Below are 22,136 nucleotides of genomic sequence, written 5' to 3'. Positions count from 1 at the left end.
TTCAACCTATAGAGCACAGGTTCTCAAACTCGGTCCTCAGGATCCCACATGGTGCATGTTTTGCAGGTCTCCTCACAGAATCACAAGAGAAATAAATAGCTCCACATGTGGACCTTTTAAAATGTGTCAGTGAGTAATTAATACACCTGTGCACTTGCTGGGTTACCTGCAAAACATGCACTGTGTGAGGTCCTGAGGACCGAGTTTGAGAACCACTGCTATAGAGTATGCTGGGATAGTGCTATAGCTTATGATGTCTGATTGGAACGAACGTTGCATACATACATGTACCTACGTCTTTGCATACTGATGTTCGGATTCGATAGAGGTTTTGCTGGGTAGAGGGAGAAAACACAAACAAATCATGAAAGAGACATATAAAATTTTAATGGTATATATTCCTATCACTCCCTGAACATTGTTTCCATTCCTGAATCGTATGTTAGGTCTGTTTCATCATTGTAAAAATGTGTGAATACAGTTAGAGAATGATCTCAAACTGTATAACCTGGCGCTATATATAGTAGTAAAATTATTAAATAAAGATATTCAAAAAATAGTGAGCTATGGAGCTGCTGAGCAAAAACAGCTGGTTAGACTGAAATAGAATTTAATGAAAAACAAAAGAAAAGGATGCTCTGCGCTCCAAGAATCACTTGAAATTAATTAATTAGTTAATTAAGTGCAGTCTAGCAGGGTGAATAATTGACTCAATGCAACTCATTTTAAGAAACAGATAATTTTATCAGAATATTATGTAAAACAGACACACAGCTGAAGAAGCAATTGATACATATAAAGCAAGTTAAAAAATAAACAAAAATCGCAACTTCTTAGATGCACATTGGAGAGTAATAATGTAACTATCTCAAGAATGTGCTAGTTAAGACAGCATACAATAGAACTGAGTTAAAAATTCAGACAAGGACAAAGCTCTTAGTTAATGATTGCTAATAAAAACACTGGCGTCCCAGTGTAACATTAAATAGTATAGCTCCACAATAATTAAAGAGTTACTTGAGGCATGCAAGCCGTAATAATTACCACCGTGCTGGTTCCTGAATATTGCTACAGGGTCCTGTGTGCAACTGCACGTGGTGAAAAAAGGTGATGTAATTATTGCCTCTAGTAGTAAATGTGGAGCAGACCCGCTGGTGTTCTGAAATCGCTGTTGTAAGGGCCGTCAGTCATCAACGGGATGTTATATAGAAAGCCTCACAGCGGAGGACGTCATCTGTTTGGCTGGCGGCAGTGGTAAATAGCAGTATAGCCGCAATTGGCCGGTGCTGTCTCAGCCTCACAGCGGGGGTCCGTGGATGTCCGGCTCACGGAGATGGTGCCCAGAAACAGCTGTGCCGTAAATAGTTGTAATGATCGTACCTCACTGTGGAGGTTGAGCTGAAATAGACTAGACGGCTGTGGTATAGATGAACAGCGAAGTGCGGGAATTTTAAAAGTAGAGAGCTGGTCCGTGCTGCAGTAATGTTCATTCAGAAGAACCAGAGCCGGCCCTAATCAATATGATGCCCTAAGCAAGATTTTGGCTTGTGCCCCCTAGCACAACCACTGGTTCCGCCTCTGACCTTGCACATCTTTCCCAGCACCATCACCCCTCACCCATAGCGGTCCTTTTTTTGGTGTTTGTACCCCCTATATTTTAAATAGGAACAGTTTGCAGATTTGGCGCACAGCCTAAAAAGGGGTGCGTTTTTGCTGGCAAGGGGCATGGGCCACACAATAGTAACCCCAATTCCAATTACACCACACAGTACTGCAACTTCATTCACATTTGATCATGCGATAGTGTTCATAATTCATATTACATCCCACAATAGTATCACTTTACCTTATAAACGTTACTACTCATAGTAGAGCCCCTTATTCACATTACATCACACCCTATTGCTCTTTATTCACATTAGACGACATAGTAGTGCCCTTTCTATACGCAATGCCACATAGTAGAGCACCTTATACACATAATGCCACACATTAGTAATGCATTTGTACACATAATTCCACACAGTAATGCCCCTTACACATATGAGACACATTATTAATGTCCTTATAAACATAATACAACTTACACATTATGACAACCTTTATTAATGCCCTTTTATACATAATGGGGGACAGTTACTAAGCAGTAATAAGAGCAGAGAAGTGAGCCAGTGGAGAAGTTGCCCCATCAACCAATCATCTGCTCTGTACAACTGTATAGTATGCAAATTATAGATGTTACTTCAATGCTGATTGGTTGCCATGGGCAACTTCTCCACTGGCTCACTTCTCTGCTCTTATCACTGCTTAGTAAATGTCCCCAAATGTCCCTTACACATAAGCCGCACATTATTAATACCCTTATACAAATAATGACACACATTGTGCCCCTTACACATTTGCTGCACATTATTAGTGCCCCTATACACATAATGACACACTATACAGTAGTACCCTTTTACACATATGCCGCACATTATTAATGCCCTTATACACATAATGGCACGCATAGTGCCCCTTACACATATGTTGCACATTATTGATGCATTTTTACATGACACACACAATTCTCCTTACACATATTGCAAACACTACTGCACAACCAACCCACTCACATGCACACAGCAATCACACTGCCACTAACACTGTGACCTCTGTTTCTGCTTGGATACAGATGTGTCCTCATAAATATTGCCTCAATGCTAACATCTGGCACTTTTTTTTAATGAAAATGCATCTTAGTTGCATTGCTATGTGGCTAGGATGCACAAGCAGCTTCTACTGATTAAAATGATATGCAGCATGCCTATATACTGTGTGAGACTGTGGCTGTATCTGCATATGAAATGCTACACACAGAATATAGGCATGCCGCATATCATTTTAATCAGCAGAAACTGCTGATGCCCCTAGGCAATTGCCTAGTTTGCCTATACCTATGGCCGGCTCTGAAAAGAACTCAAATGTGAGAAAGGGGCGCCTATTGTGATTCTGTCCGGTTCTGACACTTCTGCTCTTCCGGAGGCATTGGATGCAGTGCGAGCCTTGAAAATCTATGTTAAGAGGATGGCTCGGTTCAGAAAGACGGATTCATTGTTCGTGATGTATGATGAGCGGAAAAAGGGTCCATTGCTCATTGGATTAGGCTTACTATCCAACAAGCCTATGCGTCGGCAGCCTTACCATTTCCTCAGTCTCTGAAGGCCCACTCTACTAGATCGGTGGGTTCTTCCTGGGCGGCTGCCTGTGGAGTCTCGGCCCTGCAACTATGCTGAGCTGCTACCTGGTCGGGGATGAACACCTTTGTGAAGTTCTACAAGTTTGATACCCTGGCCAAAAAGGATACCCATTTTGTGCTGGCGGAGCTGCAGTTGTCTCCACACGTTCCTGCCTGTTCTGGAAACTTTGGGACATTCCCATCGTACTAATCTGTCCCCAATATCCCTTATGGATGCTAGAGAAAATAGGATTTGAAATACCTACCGGTAAATCCTTTTCTCATAGTTCATAAGGGATATTGGGTGCCCACCTCTGTGCAGTGACTTTCTGCAGGTTCTCTGTTACGTGTTCTTGTTCAGCTGTTGCTGTAAATGTTGCCAGACTTTGCTAGCTAAAGTTATGTATTGGTGTGCTGGTGTTAAAATCTCACCACACCTGTTGTCATGTTCCTTCTCTCAAGTATGTAATTCTCCTTGGGGGACTGTTTTACCTATAACTGAGCGGTAGGAGGAGGCATAGAGGGGAGGAGCCAGCACACCCAGTGGAAGAAATTGAAAGTGCACTGGCTCCTTTGGAACCATCTTTACCCCATCGTACTAATTCTGTCCCCAATATCCCCTATGGACTACGAGAAAAGGATTTACCGGTAGGTATTTAAAATCCTATTTTCTCCAGGCTTAATACATCTGCCCCATGGTTTCTTCCAGGAGCAAATTGCCCCAGTTTTGCTTGTTTTTGTAGATTTTGTCCTAACTCACCAGACCCACAATGTTGTTAAAGACAAAAGTGTAAAAGTTTGTTTCCACATAATTAATGATTTTTAGTTAGTTGTATATAATATATAAAACATAACCAGTCCACTGCATATAAACACTGTCTTTTGGCTCCTAGGTGTATTGTGAAGATAACTGGAGATATGACAGTGTCCTTTCCAACTGGAATCATTAAAGTGTTCACAAGTAACCCCTCTCCGGCAGTGCTTTGCTTCAGGTTAAAAAACACCAACAAGCTTGAGCAGATTCTACCAAATACACAACTATTATACAGGTATTTTATTATTATTAATAATAATAATAATAATAAGTTATTAAAATACTGACTGTGGATTAGTGTATCTTGTACAGTATAAATAAATTGTTTTCTTATAACCAAATCCACAAATAAATATTGTGCTTGATGTACACAGTATTCTCTTCAGGAATTTTTGTGGGAGTTCTGTGGCTGTGTGCGAACAGAGAGAGGGGGGAGGGGGCAGATTCTACCACGTCAGGTAAGAAGCAGTCCGTTGTGCACCCTTCCCCCCCACCTATCCAGCATCTCGCTTGCTGTTTGGCAGGCACAGTAAAGGGGGTGGCTGCCATGATTGCCTCAAGTGGTACAGTGGCCTTGGGTTGAGGTGTGGGGGTTCTGTCGCAGACGTCTTTTCGGCGAGAACAGCTGCGACAGAGTGGACCAGGGTCGAGGTGGGCAGGGGCAGCTCTGAACAGCGAGCTGCACTATGACACAACTTTTGGCCATACTGTATAACCGCCTGAGAAATTTAACATGGGGAGAACATTGGTCCTACAGTAGGAATACATATGATTTACCGGCAGACGGGATGCCGGCTGTCACTATACCGACAGCGGCATCTCATCAGTCGGAATCCTGGCAGCGAGTCCACGCACCATGCTTCGGGCCCGGTGGCTCGCTTTGCTCGCCACAGGTTATACTCCTGCTCGGTAGAGTGCGTGGACCCACCATCCGAGTGGGAATACCTCATGTTTTTCTGGATTGCGTTCGGCAGCATTTCGCCAGGATCCCGACAGGTGGTATATTAACTGTAATCCCCTACAGTATTAGTTTTAACATACACCTGGGACTTCATGCCTGTCTGTTAAAGCAATTGGAGTTCTGCCTTCCAGCTAGTGTTTTATTTAATAGCACAGTTGTGATGGGTTGGGCACAAAATCCTGATGGTCAGAATCCCAACAGATTGCAGTATTTTAACCCTACTCCTACCCCTAATCCTAACCCACCCTACCCCAGTGCCTATCCCTAACCCAACCCAGGTGCTTATTAAGATAGGAGGGGACCCATGTGCAGACTCCCTTCGGGCCCCCTTTCTTCGTGGCAGTGTAGTTTCTGTGTCCCTGTGATCAACTGTGCCGCTAGTAGACTCTAGCGCTGTAGAGTCTACTATTCATGTGCAAGACATTGTTAAAATGGCACGGTAGATATTTTCCCAGCGATTCCCCATACTGGGCATGTGCAAAACACACAGAAAATGCTTTTACAGGGCTGCCGCGGTGGATGCTGAACTCCAGAGAGGTTAGTACTGAAAAAAACAATGAGTGCAGCGTGTGTGGTGAGGGCACCCCTGAACCCGAGGGGCACGTGTGTACCGCAGACACTGGACGCATTATAGATACAACAATGCCCTAACCCCAGTACTTACAGTACCCTCAGTATCAAGCCGGATTCCACTCTCTGGATCCTGACCTCATCATGTTGGGTCACCTGCATTGTTTATGTAAGTTGATCCTACTACATAAATGGGATGGATATTGGAAACTTACTTTTACAGGTGGGTTAAGTTCGCAGAGACCCAGATGGGTGGATTCCCAGAAAAGTACTTCAACAAACAACTTGAATATATAAAAACAGTGTAGGAATTTATTGTATACTTAGCTAAGGTTATTGATTAATTCAGCAGATGTTCAATACAGCAATCACATCAGCATACTCAGGAGCCTCGCTCCCCTGCGTCTAGAGGCTGAGTTACTGTATATTCAGAGCAGCCTGGCACTTCTGCAGTCAGTGGGTCATCCAGTCTGTTAAGGCTAAGGTCACATACGTAAAGAGCTACTGACCAGCCTCAGATGTGGCAGTACCATAAAAGGGCATAATCCTACAGCTCACATACTGATTGGGTTACTGACCAACAGGATATATGATGCACAAAGGAATGTACAATGCTGTATGCAAAGTCCTGTTATCCACACACTATAATGAACAGAATGAAGTTAAAAACACATATTGTGTATAGTAGGTATACAATCTGACATGTAATCTCTTCAGTATATTTGTTCATTCTGTTCTTTGTATTAGCTGCCAAAACTGCCTGAAAGCATCCATTTAATATAATAGTGAAACTTATATTTCTCTAACGTCCTAAGTGGATGCTGGGAACTCCGTAAGGACCATGGGGAATAGCGGCTCCGCAGGAGACTGGGCACAACTAAAGAAAGCTTTAGGACTTCCTGGTGTGCACTGGCTCCTCCCTCTATGACCCTCCTCCAGACCTCAGTTAGAATTTTGTGCCCGGCCGAGCTGGATGCACACTAGGGGCTCTCCTGAGCTCTTAGAAAGAAAGTAATATTTAGGTTTTTTTATTTTCAGTGAGATCTGCTGGCAACAGACTCACTGCTACGAGGGACCTAGGGGAGAGAAGCGAACCTACCTGCTTGCAGCTAGCTTGGGCTTCTAGGCTACTGGACACCATTAGCTCCAGAGGGATCGAACACAGGCCCAGCCTCGGTCGTCTGGTCCTGGAGCCGCGCCGCCGTCCCCCTAGCAGAGCCAGAAGCAAGAAGACGTTCCTGGAAATCGGCGGCAGAAGACTTCGGTCTTCATTAAGGTAGCGCACAGCACTGCAGCTGTGCGTCATTGCTCCCCAGGCACACCACATACTCCGGTCACTGATGGGTGCAGGCGCGGGGGGGGGGGGGGCGCGCCATGGGCTACAATATAAGTACCTTACTTGGCAAATTAACATATAATATAGCCTTTAAGACTATATGTGTGTAAAATCCCCTGCCATAACTGTATAAAAAAAGCGGGAGAAGCCCGCCGGAAAAGGGGCGGGGCTATCTCAGCGCACTGGCGCCATTTTCCCTCACAGCTCCGCTGGAAGGATCGCTCCCCAGGCTCTCCCCTGCAGTTCCAGACTACATAGGGTAAAAAAGAGAGGGGGGGCACTAAATTTAGGTGCAATCTGTGATATATAAGCAGCTACAAGGGGTAAAATCACTGTGTAGTGTGTATCCCTGTTTTATATAGCGCTCTGGTGTGTGCTGGCATACTCTCTCTCTGTCTCCCCAAAGGGCTTTGTGGGGTCCTGTCCTCAGTCAGAGCATTCCCTGTGTGTGTGCGGTGTGTCGGTACGGCTGTGTCGACATGTTTGATGAGGAGGCTTATGTGGAGGCGGAGCAGGTGCCGATAAATGTGATGTCACCCCCTGCGGGGTCGACACCTGAGTGGATGGATATGTGGAAGGAATTACGCGACAGTGTCAACTCCTTACATAAAAGGTTTGACGACATATCAGATGTGGGACAGCCGGCTTCTCAGCCCGTGCCTGCCCAGACGTCTCAAAAGCCATCAAGGGCTATTAAACGCCCGCTACCTCAGATGGCAGACACAGATACTGACCCCAGTGTCGACGATGATGAGACTAGTGTACATTCCAAGAAGGCCACACATTACATGATTACGGCAATGAAAAATGTGTTGCACATTTCTGATATTACCCCAGGTACCACAAAAAAGGGTATTATGTTTGGGGAGAAAAAACTACCAGTGGTTTTTCCCCCATCTGATGAATTAAATGAAGTGCGTGAAGAAGCGTGGGCTTCCCCCGATAAGAAACTAGTAATTTCTAAAAAGTTACTAATGGCGTACCCTTTCCCGCCAGAGGATAGGTCACGTTGGGAGACATCCCCTAGGGTAGATAAAGCGCTCACACGCCTGTCAAAGAAGGTGGCACTACCGTCTCCGGACACGGCCGCCCTAAAGGAGCCTGCTGATAGGAAGCAGGAGGCTATCCTGAAGTCTGTTTATACACACTCAGGTATTATACTGAGACCAGCTATTGCGTCAGCATGGATGTGCAGTGCTGCAGCTGCGTGGTCAGATTCCCTGTCAGAAAATATTGATACCTTAGACAGGGACACTATATTGCTAACCATAGAGCATATTAAAGACGCAGTCTTATACATGAGAGATGCACAGAGGGATATTTGCCGGCTGGCATCTAAAATAAGTGCAATGTCCATTTCTGCCAGGAGGGGTTTATGGACTCGGCAGTGGACAGGGGATGCAGATTCTAAAAGGCACATGGAAGTTTTGCCTTACAAGGGTGAGGAGTTGTTTGGGGATGGTCTCTCGGACCTCGTTTCCACAGCGACAGCTGGGAAGTCAGCATTTTTACCCCATGTTCCCTCACAGCCAAAGAAAGCACCGTATTATCAGGTACAGTCCTTTCGGCCCCAGAAAGGCAAGCGGGTTAAAGGCGCGTCCTTTCTGCCCAGAGGCAGAGGTAGAGGAAAAAAGCTGCAGCATACGGCCAGTTCCCAGGAACAAAGGCCCTCCCCCGCTTCCTCTAAGTCTACCGCATGACGCTGGGGCTCCACAGGCGGAGCCAGGTATGGTGGGGGCCCGTCTCAAGAACTTCAGCGACCAGTGGGCTCGCTCACGGGTGGATCCCTGGATTCTACAAGTAGTATCTCAGGGGTACAAGCTGGAATTCGAGACGTCTCCCCCTCTCCGTTTCTTCAAATCTGCCTTGCCAACAGCTCCCCCGGACCGGGAGGCAGTGCTGGAGGCAATTCACAAGCTGTATTCGCAGCAGGTGATAGTCAAGGTACCCCTCCTTCAACAAGGAAGGGGTTACTATTCCACAATGTTTGTGGTACCGAAACCAGACGGTTCGGTGAGACCCATTTTAAATTTGAAATCCTTGAACACCTATATAAAAAGGTTCAAGTTCAAGATGGAATCGCTCAGGGCGGTTATTTCAAGCCTGGAGGAAGGGGATTACATGGTATCACTGGACATCAAGGATGCTTACCTACATGTCCCCATTTATCTTCCTCACCAGGAGTACCTCAGATTTGTGGTACAGGACTGTCATTACCAATTCCAGACGTTGCCGTTTGGTCTGTCCACGGCACCGAGGGTATTTACCAAGGTAATGGCCGAAATGATGATACTCCTTCGAAAAAAGGGAGTTTTAATTATCCCATACTTGGACGATCTCCTTATAAAGGCGAGGTCCAGGGAGCAGTTGTTGGTCGGGGTAGCACTATCTCGGGAGGTGCTACAACAGCACGGTTGGATTCTGAATATTCCAAAGTCACAGCTGGTTCCTACGACACGTCTACTGTTTCTGGGGATGGTTCTGGACACAGACCAGAAAAGGGTGTTTCTCCCGGAGGAGAAAGCCAAGGAGTTGTCGTCTCTAGTCAGAGATCTCCCGAAACCAAAACAGGTCTCGGTGCATCACTGCACGCGAGTCCTGGGAAAAATGGTAGCTTCCTACGAAGCAATTCCATTCGGCAGGTTCCATGCAAGAATCTTTCAGTGGGATCTGTTGGACAAGTGGTCCGGATCCCATCTTCAGATGCATCGGCTGATAACCCTGTCTCCAAGGACCAGGGTGTCTCTGCTGTGGTGGCTGCAGAGTGCTCATCTTCTGGAGGGCCGCAGATTCGGCATACAGGACTTGGTCCTGGTGACCACGGATGCCAGCCTTCGAGGCTGGGGGGCAGTCACACAGGGAAGAAACTTCCAAGGGCTTTGGTCAAGCCAGGAGATTTCCCTACACATAAATATTCTGGAACTAAGGGCCATCTACAATGCCCTAAGTCAGGCAAGACCCCTGCTTCAAAACCAGCCGGTACTGATCCAGTCAGACAACATCACGGCAGTCGCCCATGTAAACCGACAGGGCGGCACGAGAAGCAGGACGGCGATGGCAGAAACCACAAGGATTCTCCGATGGGCGGAAAATCACGTGTTAGCACTGTCCGCAGTATTCATTCCGGGAGTGGACAACTGGGAAGCAGACTTCCTCAGCAGGCACGACCTCCACCCGGGAGAGTGGGGACTTCATCCAGAAGTCTTTCAGCTGATTGTAAATCGCTGGGAACGGCCACAGGTGGACATGATGGCGTCCCGCCTCAACAAAAAGCTAGAAAGATATTGCGCCCGGTCGAGAGACCCTCAGGCAATAGCTGTGTACGCTCTAGTGACACCGTGGGTGTACCAGTCGGTTTATGTGTTCCCTCCTCTTCCTCTCATACCCAAGGTACTGAGGATAATAAGACGAAGAGGAGTAAGAACTATACTCATTGTTCCAGATTGGCCAAGAAGAGCTTGGTACCCAGAACTTCAAGAAATGATCTCAGAGGACCCATGGCCTCTGCCGCTCAGACAGGACCTGCTGCAGCAGGGGCCCTGTCTGTTCCAAGACTTACCGCGGCTGCGTTTGACGGCATGGCGGTTGAACGCCGGATCCTGAAGGAAAAGGGCATTCCGGAGGAAGTCATCCCTACGCTGATTCAAGCAAGGAAAGAAGTGACCGCAAACCATTATCACCGCATATGGCGAAAATATGTTGCGTGGTGTGAGGCCAGGAAGGCCCCAACGGAGGAATTTCAGCTGGGCCGTTTTCTGCACTTCCTACAGTCAGGGGTGACTATGGGCCTAAAATTGGGTTCCATTAAGGTCCAGATTTCGGCTCTATCAATTTTCTTCCAGAAAGAACTGGCTTCACTACCTGAAGTTCAGACATTTGTTAAGGGCATGCTGCATATTCAGCCCCCTTTTGTGCCCCCAGTGGCACCTTGGGATCTCAACGTGGTGTTGAATTTCCTAAAGTCACATTGGTTTGAACCACTTAAAACCGTGGATTTAAAATATCTCACGTGGAAAGTGGTCATGCTGTTGGCCTTGGCTTCAGCCAGGCGTGGGTCAGAATTGGCGGCTTTATCATGTAAAAGCCCTTATCTGATTTTCCATATGGATAGGGCGGAATTGAGGACTCGTCCCCAATTTCTCCCAAAGGTGGTTTCAGCTTTTCATTTGAACCAGCCTATTGTGGTGCCTGCGGCTACTCGTGACTTGGAGGATTCCAAGTTGCTGGACGTAGTCCGGGCCCTAAAAATCTATGTTTCCAGGACAGCTGGAGTCAGAAAGACTGACTCGCTATTTATCCTGCATGCACCCAACAAGTTGGGTGCGCCTGCTTCAAAGCAGACTATTGCTCGCTGGATCTGTAGCACGATTCAACTTGCACATTCTGCGGCTGGACTGCTGCATCCTAAATCGGTAAAAGCCCATTCCACGAGGAAGGTGGGCTCTTCTTGGGCGGCTGCCCGAGGGGTCTCGGCTTTACAACTTTGCCGAGCAGCTACTTGGTCGGGGTCAAACACATTTGCTAAATTCTACAAGTTTGATACCCTGGCTGAGGAGGACCTAGAGTTCGCTCATTCGGTGCTGCAGAGTCACCCGCACTCTCCCGCCCGTTTGGGAGCTTTGGTATAATCCCCATGGTCCTTACGGAGTTCCCAGCATCCACTGAGGACGTTAGAGAAAATAAGATTTTACTCACCGGTAAATCTATTTCTCGTAGTCCGTAGTGGATGCTGGGCGCCCGTCCCAAGTGCGGATTGTCTGCAATACTTGTATATAGTTATTGGTTAACTAAAGGGTTATTGTTGAGCCATCTGTTGAGAGGCTCAGTTATATTTCATACTGTTAACTGGGTATAGTATCACGAGTTATACGGTGTGATTGGTGTGGCTGGTATGAGTCTTACCCGGGATTCCAAATCCTTTCCTTATTGTGTCAGCTCTTCCGGGCACAGTATCCTAACTGAGGTCTGGAGGAGGGTCATAGGGGGAGGAGCCAGTGCACACCAGGTAGTCCTAAAGCTTTCTTTAGTTGTGCCCAGTCTCCTGCGGAGCCGCTATTCCCCATGGTCCTTACGGAGTTCCCAGCATCCACTACGGACTACGAGAAATAGATTTACCGGTGAGTAAAATCTTATTTTTTGTATCACTCCTGACACTTACCCAATAGCAATCATTTTGACATTCAGATCTAGTATTGTGATGTTTTCCACCATTGTATACCAAAGAATGGAACAATGGCATCAGAATATTATTAGAACAATGGCAATCGCTATTACACATTCTGTGTCTTCCTGGTAAAAGGACTGCTACAGGCGAGTCCAGAATGCTGTGTGGGATATCCTGTTAGTCCCAAGATTTATTTCCATTCCTCCCGCAACTCATGCCGACGTTGTATTATGGATTGGCAACAAAATAAATTGAGTGCCTGGAGATTACAGTGATGCCAGTTAGAGCATACAGTTATGAGAGGTGCCAGAGCTGGTGCATGACAGATGGCAGAGACCTGCCAGATACCCTGAATGACGGATTTTATGTAGGTAATCCCCTTGGGAGATCGGCTTGTATTTAGACTATTATTTATATAAAGGCACATGGTCAAAAATGCAACAAGGTCATACAGGTATCAATGATCCTGAATGTAATCATTTTAACCATGGCATGTTCATTATATAAGCTTCTGTGTGTTTTCCTCTCTGTTACTACACTGCATTTGTAGATTAACAGATAAAATATTGTTCTGTTGTCAGTGATCCATCACAGAGCGACAGTAACTGTAAAGACTTCTGGATGAATATGCAAGCAGTTACTGCCTACCTCAAGAAGTCCTCTGAGCAGAACCCGTCTGCCTCGTACTATAATGTGGACATCTTAAAGTACCAGGTACTGTGCTACACATACATTATTGTAAGAACAGTCATGCAGCATTGTAATTACAATTGTACCCGTTATACTGAGCTCCATTTTTAGATAAATGTTCACGCAAAAAGGCATTTGTGTTGACTTTTGACCTTAAAAAACATTATAAACAAGATGGGTTCCTGTGGATAATTGCTGTGCAAATAAGGTCCTGGGCGGACTCCAGTGTCTGAAAGACACCAAGTGATCCCTATTGCATCACGTTGGAAGCCGCGTCTCTGGGAAAGAGAGTTGGGTGCCTTGGTTTTAGAAGGTTTCTTGCACTGTCACGTGCATGGAATAGACAAGTGGTAAAGACTTTGTTAGTGTCCAACAACTGGCATAGAGGCATATTCAATTGTCTGCTTATTTTTTTAAAAACCCTTTGGCACAGGGTTTTTCCTATTCAATTGAAGAACAGAAAATGAGCCAAGGTGATTTCTATAGAAATCATTGTGTCTCTTTTCTCGCATCTCCAGAGCAAGCCTGATATTTCCTAAAATCTTTATTTTTTTAGGAAAAATCAGCGAGACTTGCTTTGTCACCCCGGCGGCACACCCCCATCAATGATTAAGCAATTGGAAGTTTCCAGTTAGCTTAATTGGTCTTTAATTACTCACCTTCCGAAGCGGTGTCGTCTACCTCCATCCTGTTGGGATCCGATCCTCTGCAGCAGTGTGTGTAAGTATGTGTGTGGGACCTCCCCAGTTTGTGTCTGGACTCACCCAGCAGCTACCTGCCCATCCCCCCCCCCCCCCCCCCCCAGTAGCCACCTCCCCAGTGGAGAGATGAAGGGAAGGTAACTAGGAGTCGCAGAGACCACCGGACTGTTAAGTATCCAACTTTGTTTTCTTTTTAAATTGGATACCAAGTGTATCGGACGCTTGCATTTCCGCAGTAATCCAAAATTGGTAGTGAGGTTTTTTGCTGGGAAAACCTTGATATGCCTTACAGAGCATATATTTATAATTTGCAATCTCATTTATATGGCATCAAAAAAGTGTGGTGCCTGTACACAAAGCATAACATTTAGCTTCTATAAATGGCTCCAGTATGTGGGACCCACAGTCTGTTCTCCCCGCACCAGCATGAAAACCTGTTGCTGTAGGAGAGCCTGGACGAGGAAAAATAATTACAGACCTTTTATAGGTAATGAGACCAAAGGGAATGTTAGTGACAACTGAGCCAGTCGGGGCTGTGTGGCTACCTATTCATAAAGCAGTAGGCACATGATTATCATGGTACCATCATAGAATTGGGATGCATATATGTGTGGATTCTTACCACTGGCCCATAAAATAAAAAGCTGAAGAGCATTAGACGATATGCTCTATGAGCGATATCGTCAGTGTTTGCCCTTGAACTCCCGTGCATACACACTGACCGATATCGCTAACTACAGTATATCGTTCAGTGACATCATCCTGCCACCACCCCAAACATGCAGTTTCAGAAGATTTAGGGTGGTATCCTATTAGCAGCGGTACTTTCCCGCTGCTGTGATCCTATTAGCTCCAATGCTGTCGTTTTCTCTTGATGCTGGCAGTTACTGGCGTGCGTCAGGCACCTGAAGCATAATCTGCGATAACAGGCCGTCAGAGTTACAAAAACACATTGGATCGGAGACTTCTCCCCGATTCCATGTGTTATCGCACGATCGCGGGTCCAAAAACGGCCTCTATTTGGATAACGTGATAATGACCATCAGTCAAACATTTCGTTATCTGGCTGTTTTTTACCGTGCGAAAGAGCTTCGGGGCTAATAGGATTTCCACCCATAGTCAAAATTGACCTGCATGTACAGATGACTGAAGACCTTGTCAGTGACACGCGGGAGTGCGCATCATTGACAAAATAGTGCATATCATTAATTAAAACTCTCCTAGTGTGTACCCAGTTTTAAACTTTATTATTCAAGTAGTATATGAGTGAGTCATAGTCTTTCTACAGTATACCTTTATGTTGGACATAACACTCCTTCCAAATATAATTTCTGCAGCAGGATACAATGGTTTCAACAGGGAAATATTGGGATGTAGAGTGGATCTTGATCCAGAGGCACCAACAGGCTAAAGCTTTAGGCTGTCCCAGGATGCATTGGGGACTCCTCTATAAATCCCGCCTCCAGGCACTGAAGCTCTGTTTCGAGTTGGCAGCAGCTGGTCACCTAACAGGAGGGCTGCACTGGGCAGCCCTGAAAAAAGCTTTTCTAAGTAGATTTCTTCAGCTGGGCTGTCAGCGCTGTATGTCAGGCTGACAGCTCCATCACCTCCCAAGCGGCGTCACTTACTCCCGCGGCTCTGTTCCCAGGTACTTGCGGCGGAGACGCTCCGGCTTAGGCACACAATCGCAGACCACTCTTCTGGATCGCATGGCTGCTACGAGGAGGAGGTAAGAGGGTTCCCCAGACGGGACCCGCCATTAAATTGCGTCTGTCCGTAACCTAGGGAGACAGGTTGCGGCGCTGGCGTGGACACTGTCACCGAGCAGGGACCCCACTAAACCGTCAGGGCATAAGAGTACAGGTCGAGTGTACTAACGCCCCCTATAATAAGGCTCTGTAGTACTGGAGGTGAAAGTCCAGCATAGAGGAACTGGCGCTTGACCTGTAGTCCTTCCCCCGGCCCAGTGCGCCATCTCTGAGTAGATTTTCCCGCCCTGGAGCTGCCTCATACTACTCCTCATTCCCTGACAGAGACGCTGGGCGCCATCTTCTGAGCATAGCTACTACTGGTCTCTCGGAATGCGGGGTAAGGTCTCCCCTGTAAAGCTGCCTGTATACAGCACTGTGACTTTACAAACACTTGAGTATTCTACATGTCTGTATACAGACAGCGTTAGTTAAGTAAGATTGTACCTGTTACAGACTGTTGTGCAGGTATTCTGATATATACCACCGGTCTAGGACCGCGCTGTTTTATATATATAATTCAGATGAATTACAGTTTGAAGTGTTAATACTAGGTGAGTGCTGAATTTGTATGATTTTTTTATTTAAATGGGGTGGTCACAATACCACTGGCACCGCGGATGTATGAGTGCTGTGGGTTCTTGCCTATTGTGTGTGTATGTATATATATATATATATATATATATATATATATATATATTAGAATGTTCCATAATGCACTATTATTATACAGTAAGGCAAAATAACCTTAGAGCCAATTTCTTGTTAAATACAGCTCTCTTTGAGCAGCTTCCACAAAAGAAAGGACCCTTTGCCGGTGTGGGTCTATAGAGGTAAATACAAAAAGGTATCTTTGAGGAGAGCTCTTATTTGATGAATATTCCAAACAGTTTTTTGGATATGAACCGAGGATGACCTTATCAGTACCTTATATACACATACACCCAAATGTTAAAATGTTGGGTGTATGTGTATATAAGGTACTGATAAGGTTATCCTCAGTTCATAGCCAAAAAACAGTTTGTATTATTCATCCAATACGTATATTCTACTGTGTACTCAGTCACATGATACCCGATTTATTCACAGGTGTTGTACGGTGTCTGGCAATATCGTACTAAGTCACTCTGTTGTTGCATTCTCACATAATGTCTAACAGAAAGGGCAGTAAATCAGTGGAAGCTCCTGCATCATGCAGCGCATGCTCCAATGATTTACCAGAGGGGGAAGTGTTATATGACGGTCTGTGTACTAATTGTCATATGCCTCCCAGTCAGTCTGCATCTCCTGCAATGGAGCACCCGGGGCTGCATTCGCCAACCTACTGGGTACTCTGGTGGAACGCATAGCGCCCCTTATGTGACCACCAGTGCACTGCCACCTCATATTATTCCTCATATATTTTTCCGCCTTGGATGGAAAAATTGTCTAACCAACTGCAGTAATGAACCAGTTTTTGGTTTGACAGAAACCTACACCATGTCACTCCCGTGTCTCTGGGTCCTCTAAGCGGGCTGCTTCCTCCTCGCAATCCAAAAACCTCTCTGATGTCTCATCTGAAGAGGAGGGGGTGCATACAGTCCTTTCAATCACTGAATCCTATGTTACTGATGAGGATTCCCCCTAGCAGATTGATGTCCCTGCCTTAGTGGATGCTAAACACTGCGCACCAATGTACTGGCTAGGGAACCCCGAGACTATATGGTATCCCTGGATATACAGGATATACCTTATGTCATATCGCATCAGCAGTTTCTGCGGTTTGCTAATGGCAACCTCCATTCCAATTCTAGTTTCTGCCATTTGGACTGGCTACGGATCCTCCGATCATCACAAGCTGTTATGACGACTCATCTTCATCGCCAAGGAATCGGCATCCTGCCGTATCTAGAGGACCTGATGATTTTGGCAAATTCCCACAAAGTCCTCCTCTGTCATCTGGAACCGAAGGTAACCTTCCTGCACGCACATGGGTGGCTTATCAAATGGACGAAGTTCTCGCTAGTCCCAGCTCAGAGCATGGTGCACCTGGGGGGCATTCCTGGATTCACACAGTCAGAGACGGTTTCTGTCTCCAGAAAAAGTCCTGAAGATTCAGGACAGGATAAGATGCTTCCTTAGTTGTCCCAGAGTGTCTATACACTCGGTGAGGCAAGTACTTGTCCTGATGGTATCTGCCTCCGACGTGGTAGAGTACGCTCAATTTCATTACCACCCACTACACAGGTTTATCCTTTCCAAGTGGGACGGCCTGCCTCATTAGATCAGATTTCACATTATCTCTTTGACTCCAGAGGTTCACCTGCCGCTGACCCGGTGAATCCAGGACCAGCAAGAGCAGGGGCAGTCCCTTCTGGGTCCCCGACTGGGTTCCACTGACAACAAACGCCTGTTTGAGGGGATGGGGAGGGGTGTTTGAGCAACACTCTTTTCTCTTACGTCCTAGAGGATGCTGGGGACTCCAAAAGGACCATGGGGTATAGACGGGATCCGCAGGAGCTTGGGCACACTGAAAATACTTTAACTGGGTGTGAACTGGCTCCTCCCTCTATGCCCCTCCTCCAGACCTCAGTTAGACTTTGTGCCCAGGACTGACCGGACACTCACTAGGGGAGCTCTCCTGAGTTTCTCTAGAAAATACTTTTGTTAGGTTTTTTTATTTTCAGGGAGACCTACTGGCTACAGGCTCCCTGCATCGAGGGACTGAGGGGAGAGAAGTCAGACCTACTTCTACTTAGTTTAAGGGCTCTGCTTCTTAGGCTACCGGACACCATTAGCTCCAGAGGGTTCGATCACTTGGTGCACCTAGCTGCTTGTTCCCGAAGCCGCGCCGTCACCCCCCTCACAGAAGCCAGAAGAAAGAAGCCGGGTGAGTATGCAGAAGGCAGAAGACTTCAGTAACGAGGTACAGCGCAGCGTTAGCGCTGCGCTCCATGCTCCCACACACTTCACCAACTGCACTTACAGGGTGCAGGGCGCTGGGGGGGGGGCGCCCTGGGCAGCAGTTACTGAGGTCTGGGAAACCGGCAGAAGGCTTTTCGGTGCCTCGGCACCGTTTTTCAAACCCCCGCCGGCATTTTCAGTTTTCAAATTTAGCGGGCTAAAGCGCGCCGGGAAGGGGCGGAGCTTAGCCGCACGGCTCACCAGCGCCATTTTCCCTCATACACACGTCTGCATGAGACGCTGGCCCGGGACCTCCAAAAGCTCCACTACAAGTAACGGGGAGCTAATCGGGGGGGAAGCACAGTTTTATGGTGCAAATTTATTGTTTTTGAAGCAGTGCTTTTTACATGTATTATTTGGTGTGATATATGGGTGGTGGGGTGTGAGCTGGCATACTCCCTCCGTGTTCCTCTATCCAGGCTTCCTTGTGGGCCTGTCCCGTAGCTTGAGGCATTGTGTGTGTATGTCGGTGTGTCGATACTCAGTGCCTGCATGTCTGAGGCTGAATGTTATTCCCCGGAGGAGGTCACTGGGGGAGCAGATGTAGGTCTGGAATTGGCTCTGTCGGAGCAGCCGACACCTGATTTACTCACATTGTTAAGTACACTTAATACAAATGTGGCTTTATCAAAGAGGTTAGATAGATCAGAGTCGCAGACACAGGTGTGGAGGAAATCCATGGAGGATGCTTTGTCTCAGGTGCAGACCCCATCGGGGTCATAAAAGCGTCAGTTTACCCAAGTGGTAGATACTGATACCGACACGGATTCTGATTCCGAGGTCGATTTCACTGAGGCTGCTTTACAAGAGTTTTCAGTACATGATTGTGGCTATAAAAGATGTTTTACGCATTTCTGATGAACTTGCAGTGCAGGAAACAAGGATTTGTTTGTTCAAAGGGAAAAAACCCGAAGTGAAGTCCCCCCCCCCCCCCCCACCCCCCTCATGAAATGAATACTCTTTGTGAAAAGGCTTGAGAGTCGCCGGACAAGAGGTGGCAGATTCCCAAGAGAATTTACATGGCGTATCCTTTCCCCTCTGATGACAGGGAAAAATGGGAGGCGTCTCCGAATGTTGACAAAGCTCTATCTCGTTTGTCTAAGAAGGTGGCGCTTCCGTCTCCAGACACGGCAGCTCTCAAGGATCCGGCGGATCACAAGCTGGAGACGTCTCTGAAGTCCATTTTCGCTAATACGGGTGCATTGCTCAGACCTGCTGTGGCGTCGGTATGGGGGAGTAGTGCTATTGCTAAACGGGCTGAGAATTTAGCTGCTGATATGGATACCCTTGATAAAGATAATGTTCTTTTGACTCTTGGTTATATCAAGGACGCTGCAGATTACCTGAAGGATGCGGCGAGGGATGTTGGTCTCTTGGGATCAAGAGCCATTGCCATGGCGATCTCGGCCAGGAGGGCGCTGTGGATCCATCAATGGAATGCTGATGCCGACTCCAAGAGAGCTATGGATGCTCTACCCTTCAAAGGTAATGTCTTGTTTGGGGACGGCTTGGCTGACCTGGTCTCTACCGCGACTGCGGGTAAGTCGTCTTTTCTTCCCCATGTTCCCACACAACAGAAAAAGGCATCACATCAGCAGATGCAGTCCTTTCGTCCAAATAAATACAGGCGTGGAAAAGGTTCGTCCTTCCTCGCTTCAAAAGGTAGAGGAAGGGCAAGGAAGTCGCCAGCAGTGTCAGGCGTCCAGGACCAAAAGTCCTCCCCTGCCTCTACCAAGTCCACCGCATGACGCTGGGGCTTCCCTGTGGGAGTCCGGACCGGTGGGGGGCCGTCTGCCGATCTTCAGTCAGGTCTGGATTCAATCAGGCCTGGATCCTTGGGTCCTAGAGATTGTATCTCAGGGATACAAGCTGGAGTTTCAGGAAGTGCCCCCTCACCGGTTTTTCATTTCTGCCTTACCAGTGTCTCTTCCGGACAGGGAGGTGGTGCTGGCAGCAATACAAAAGTTGAGTCAACAGAGGGTCATTGTTCCTGTTCCCCCGTCCCAACGGGGGGAGGGGTTCTACTCGAGCCTCTTTGTTGTACCGAAACCGGACGGTTCAGTCAGACCGATTCTGAACCTAAAATCCCTCAATCCATACTTGAAAGTTTTCAAGTTCAAGATGGAATCTCTTCGAGCTGTGATTTCCAGCCTAGAAGGGGGGGATTTTATGGCGTCAGTCGACATAAAGGATGCCTACTTACACGTCCCGATATATCCTCCGCATCAAGCCTTCCTCAGGTTTGCGATACAGGATTCTCATTACCAATTTCAGACGTTGCCGTTTGGGCTTTCCACAGCCCCAAGGATTTTCACCAAGGTCATGGCAGAAATGATGGTTCTCCTTCGCAAGTAAGGGGTTACCATTATCCCGTACTTGGACGATCTCCTGATAAGGGCGAGGTCCAAGGAACGGTTGCTGAGAAGTGTGAGTTTGTCACTGTCGGTTCTGCGACAGCACGGTTGGGTGCTAAATTTGCCAAAATCTCAGTTGATTCCGACCACTCGGCTGCCTTTTCTGGGCATGATTCTGGACACGGAGTTACGGAGAGTGTTTCTTCCGGAAGAAAAAGCTCTGGAACTGCAGACGATGGTCAGGGAACTTCTGAGGCCAACAAGTGTGTCGATTCATCAGTGTACTCGGGTTCTGGGGAAAATGGTTGCGGCGTACAAAGCCATTCCATTTGGCAGGTTTCATGCCCGGGTGTTTCAGTGGGACCTGCTGAGCAAATGGTCCGGGTCTCACCTGCACATGCACCGGAAGATAAGTCTATCTCCCCGGGCCAGGATTTCTCTCCTGTGGTGGCTACAAAGTTCTCACCTCTTAGGAGGGCGCCGGTTCGGTATCCAGGATTGGGTACTACTGACAACAGATGCAAGTCTCCGAGGCTGGGGCGCAGTCGCCCAAGGAAGAAATTTCCAGGGGAAATGGTCACTCCAGGAAGCTTGTCTCCACATAAATGTGCTTGAGTTAAGAGCCATTTACAACGGCCTGCTACACGCAAGAAGCCTACTTCAGGGTCGTCCTGTCCTCGTACAGTCGGACAACATCATAGCGGTGGCGCATATAAACCGTCAAGGCGGAACAAGGAGCAGGGCGGCTATGGCGGAGGCCACAAGAATCCTTCGCTGGGCAGAACAACACGTGAGCGCCCTGTCTGCAGTCTTCCTTCCGGGAGTGGACAACTGGGAAGCAGATTTCCTCAGCAGACACGATCTCCATCCGGGAGAATGGGCTCTTCACCAAGAGGTGTTTGCAGAGGTGACGAAGCGTTAGGGAATTCCGCTGATCGACATGATGACGTCTCGCCTCAACAAGAAGCTTCCGAGGTATTGTTCCAGGTCAAGGGACCCCCAAGCCAGTGCAGTGGACGCCCTGGTGACTCCGTGGGTGTTCCAGTCGGTGTATGTGTTCCCTCCACTTCCTCTCATTCCAAAGGTACTGGGAATCATTCGACGAGCAAGGGTTCAGGTGATTCTCGTCATTCCAGATTGGCCAAGAAGGGCCTGGTATCCGGATCTTCAGGAATTACTTGTGGAAGATCCTTGGTCGCTTCCTCTAAAAGAGGACCTGTTATTGCAGGGACCATGCGTGTTTCCAGACTTACCGCGGCTGCGTTTGACGGCGTGGAAGTTGAGCGCCAAATCTTAGCTCGAAAAGGTATTCCCGGGGAGGTCATTCCCACTCTCCTTAAGGCTAGGAAGGAGGTTACAGCAAAACATTATCACCGTATTTGGAGAAAGTATGTTTCGTGGTGTGAGACTAACACGGCTCCTGCGGAAGAATTCCACTTAGGTCGGTTTCTCCATTTTTTGCAGGCAGGCGTCGATGCAGGCCTGAAATTAGGCTCCATCAAAGTGCAGATTTCGGCTTTATCTATTTTCTTTCAAAAAGAATTGGCTGTCCTCCCAGAGGTTCAGACTTTTGTGAAAGGAGTGATACATATCCATCCTCCGTTTGTGCCCCCTGTGGCACCATGGTATCTTGAGGTG

The 22,136-nt window shown here is 47.3% G+C and overlaps 1 protein-coding gene across 1 annotated transcript in view; it reads left to right on the top strand.

The window, feature by feature from the left end:
- The window catches only part of FCHO2 (FCH and mu domain containing endocytic adaptor 2), a 418,994-nt gene that overhangs the window by 371,854 nt on the left and 25,004 nt on the right, over positions 1 to 22,136 (top strand). The window contains exons 21-22 of the mRNA XM_063963877.1: positions 4,111 to 4,266; positions 12,644 to 12,776. Of these exons, the coding sequence (XP_063819947.1) occupies positions 4,111 to 4,266; positions 12,644 to 12,776 (289 nt within the window). The remainder of the gene's footprint in view (positions 1 to 4,110; positions 4,267 to 12,643; positions 12,777 to 22,136) is intronic.

This window comes from Pseudophryne corroboree, chromosome 1 (genome assembly GCF_028390025.1).
Source record: "Pseudophryne corroboree isolate aPseCor3 chromosome 1, aPseCor3.hap2, whole genome shotgun sequence".
Taxonomy (NCBI): domain Eukaryota; kingdom Metazoa; phylum Chordata; class Amphibia; order Anura; family Myobatrachidae; genus Pseudophryne; species Pseudophryne corroboree.
Note: the sequence above shows the minus strand (reverse complement) of the source record. Positions and strands in the feature narration are given on the sequence as shown.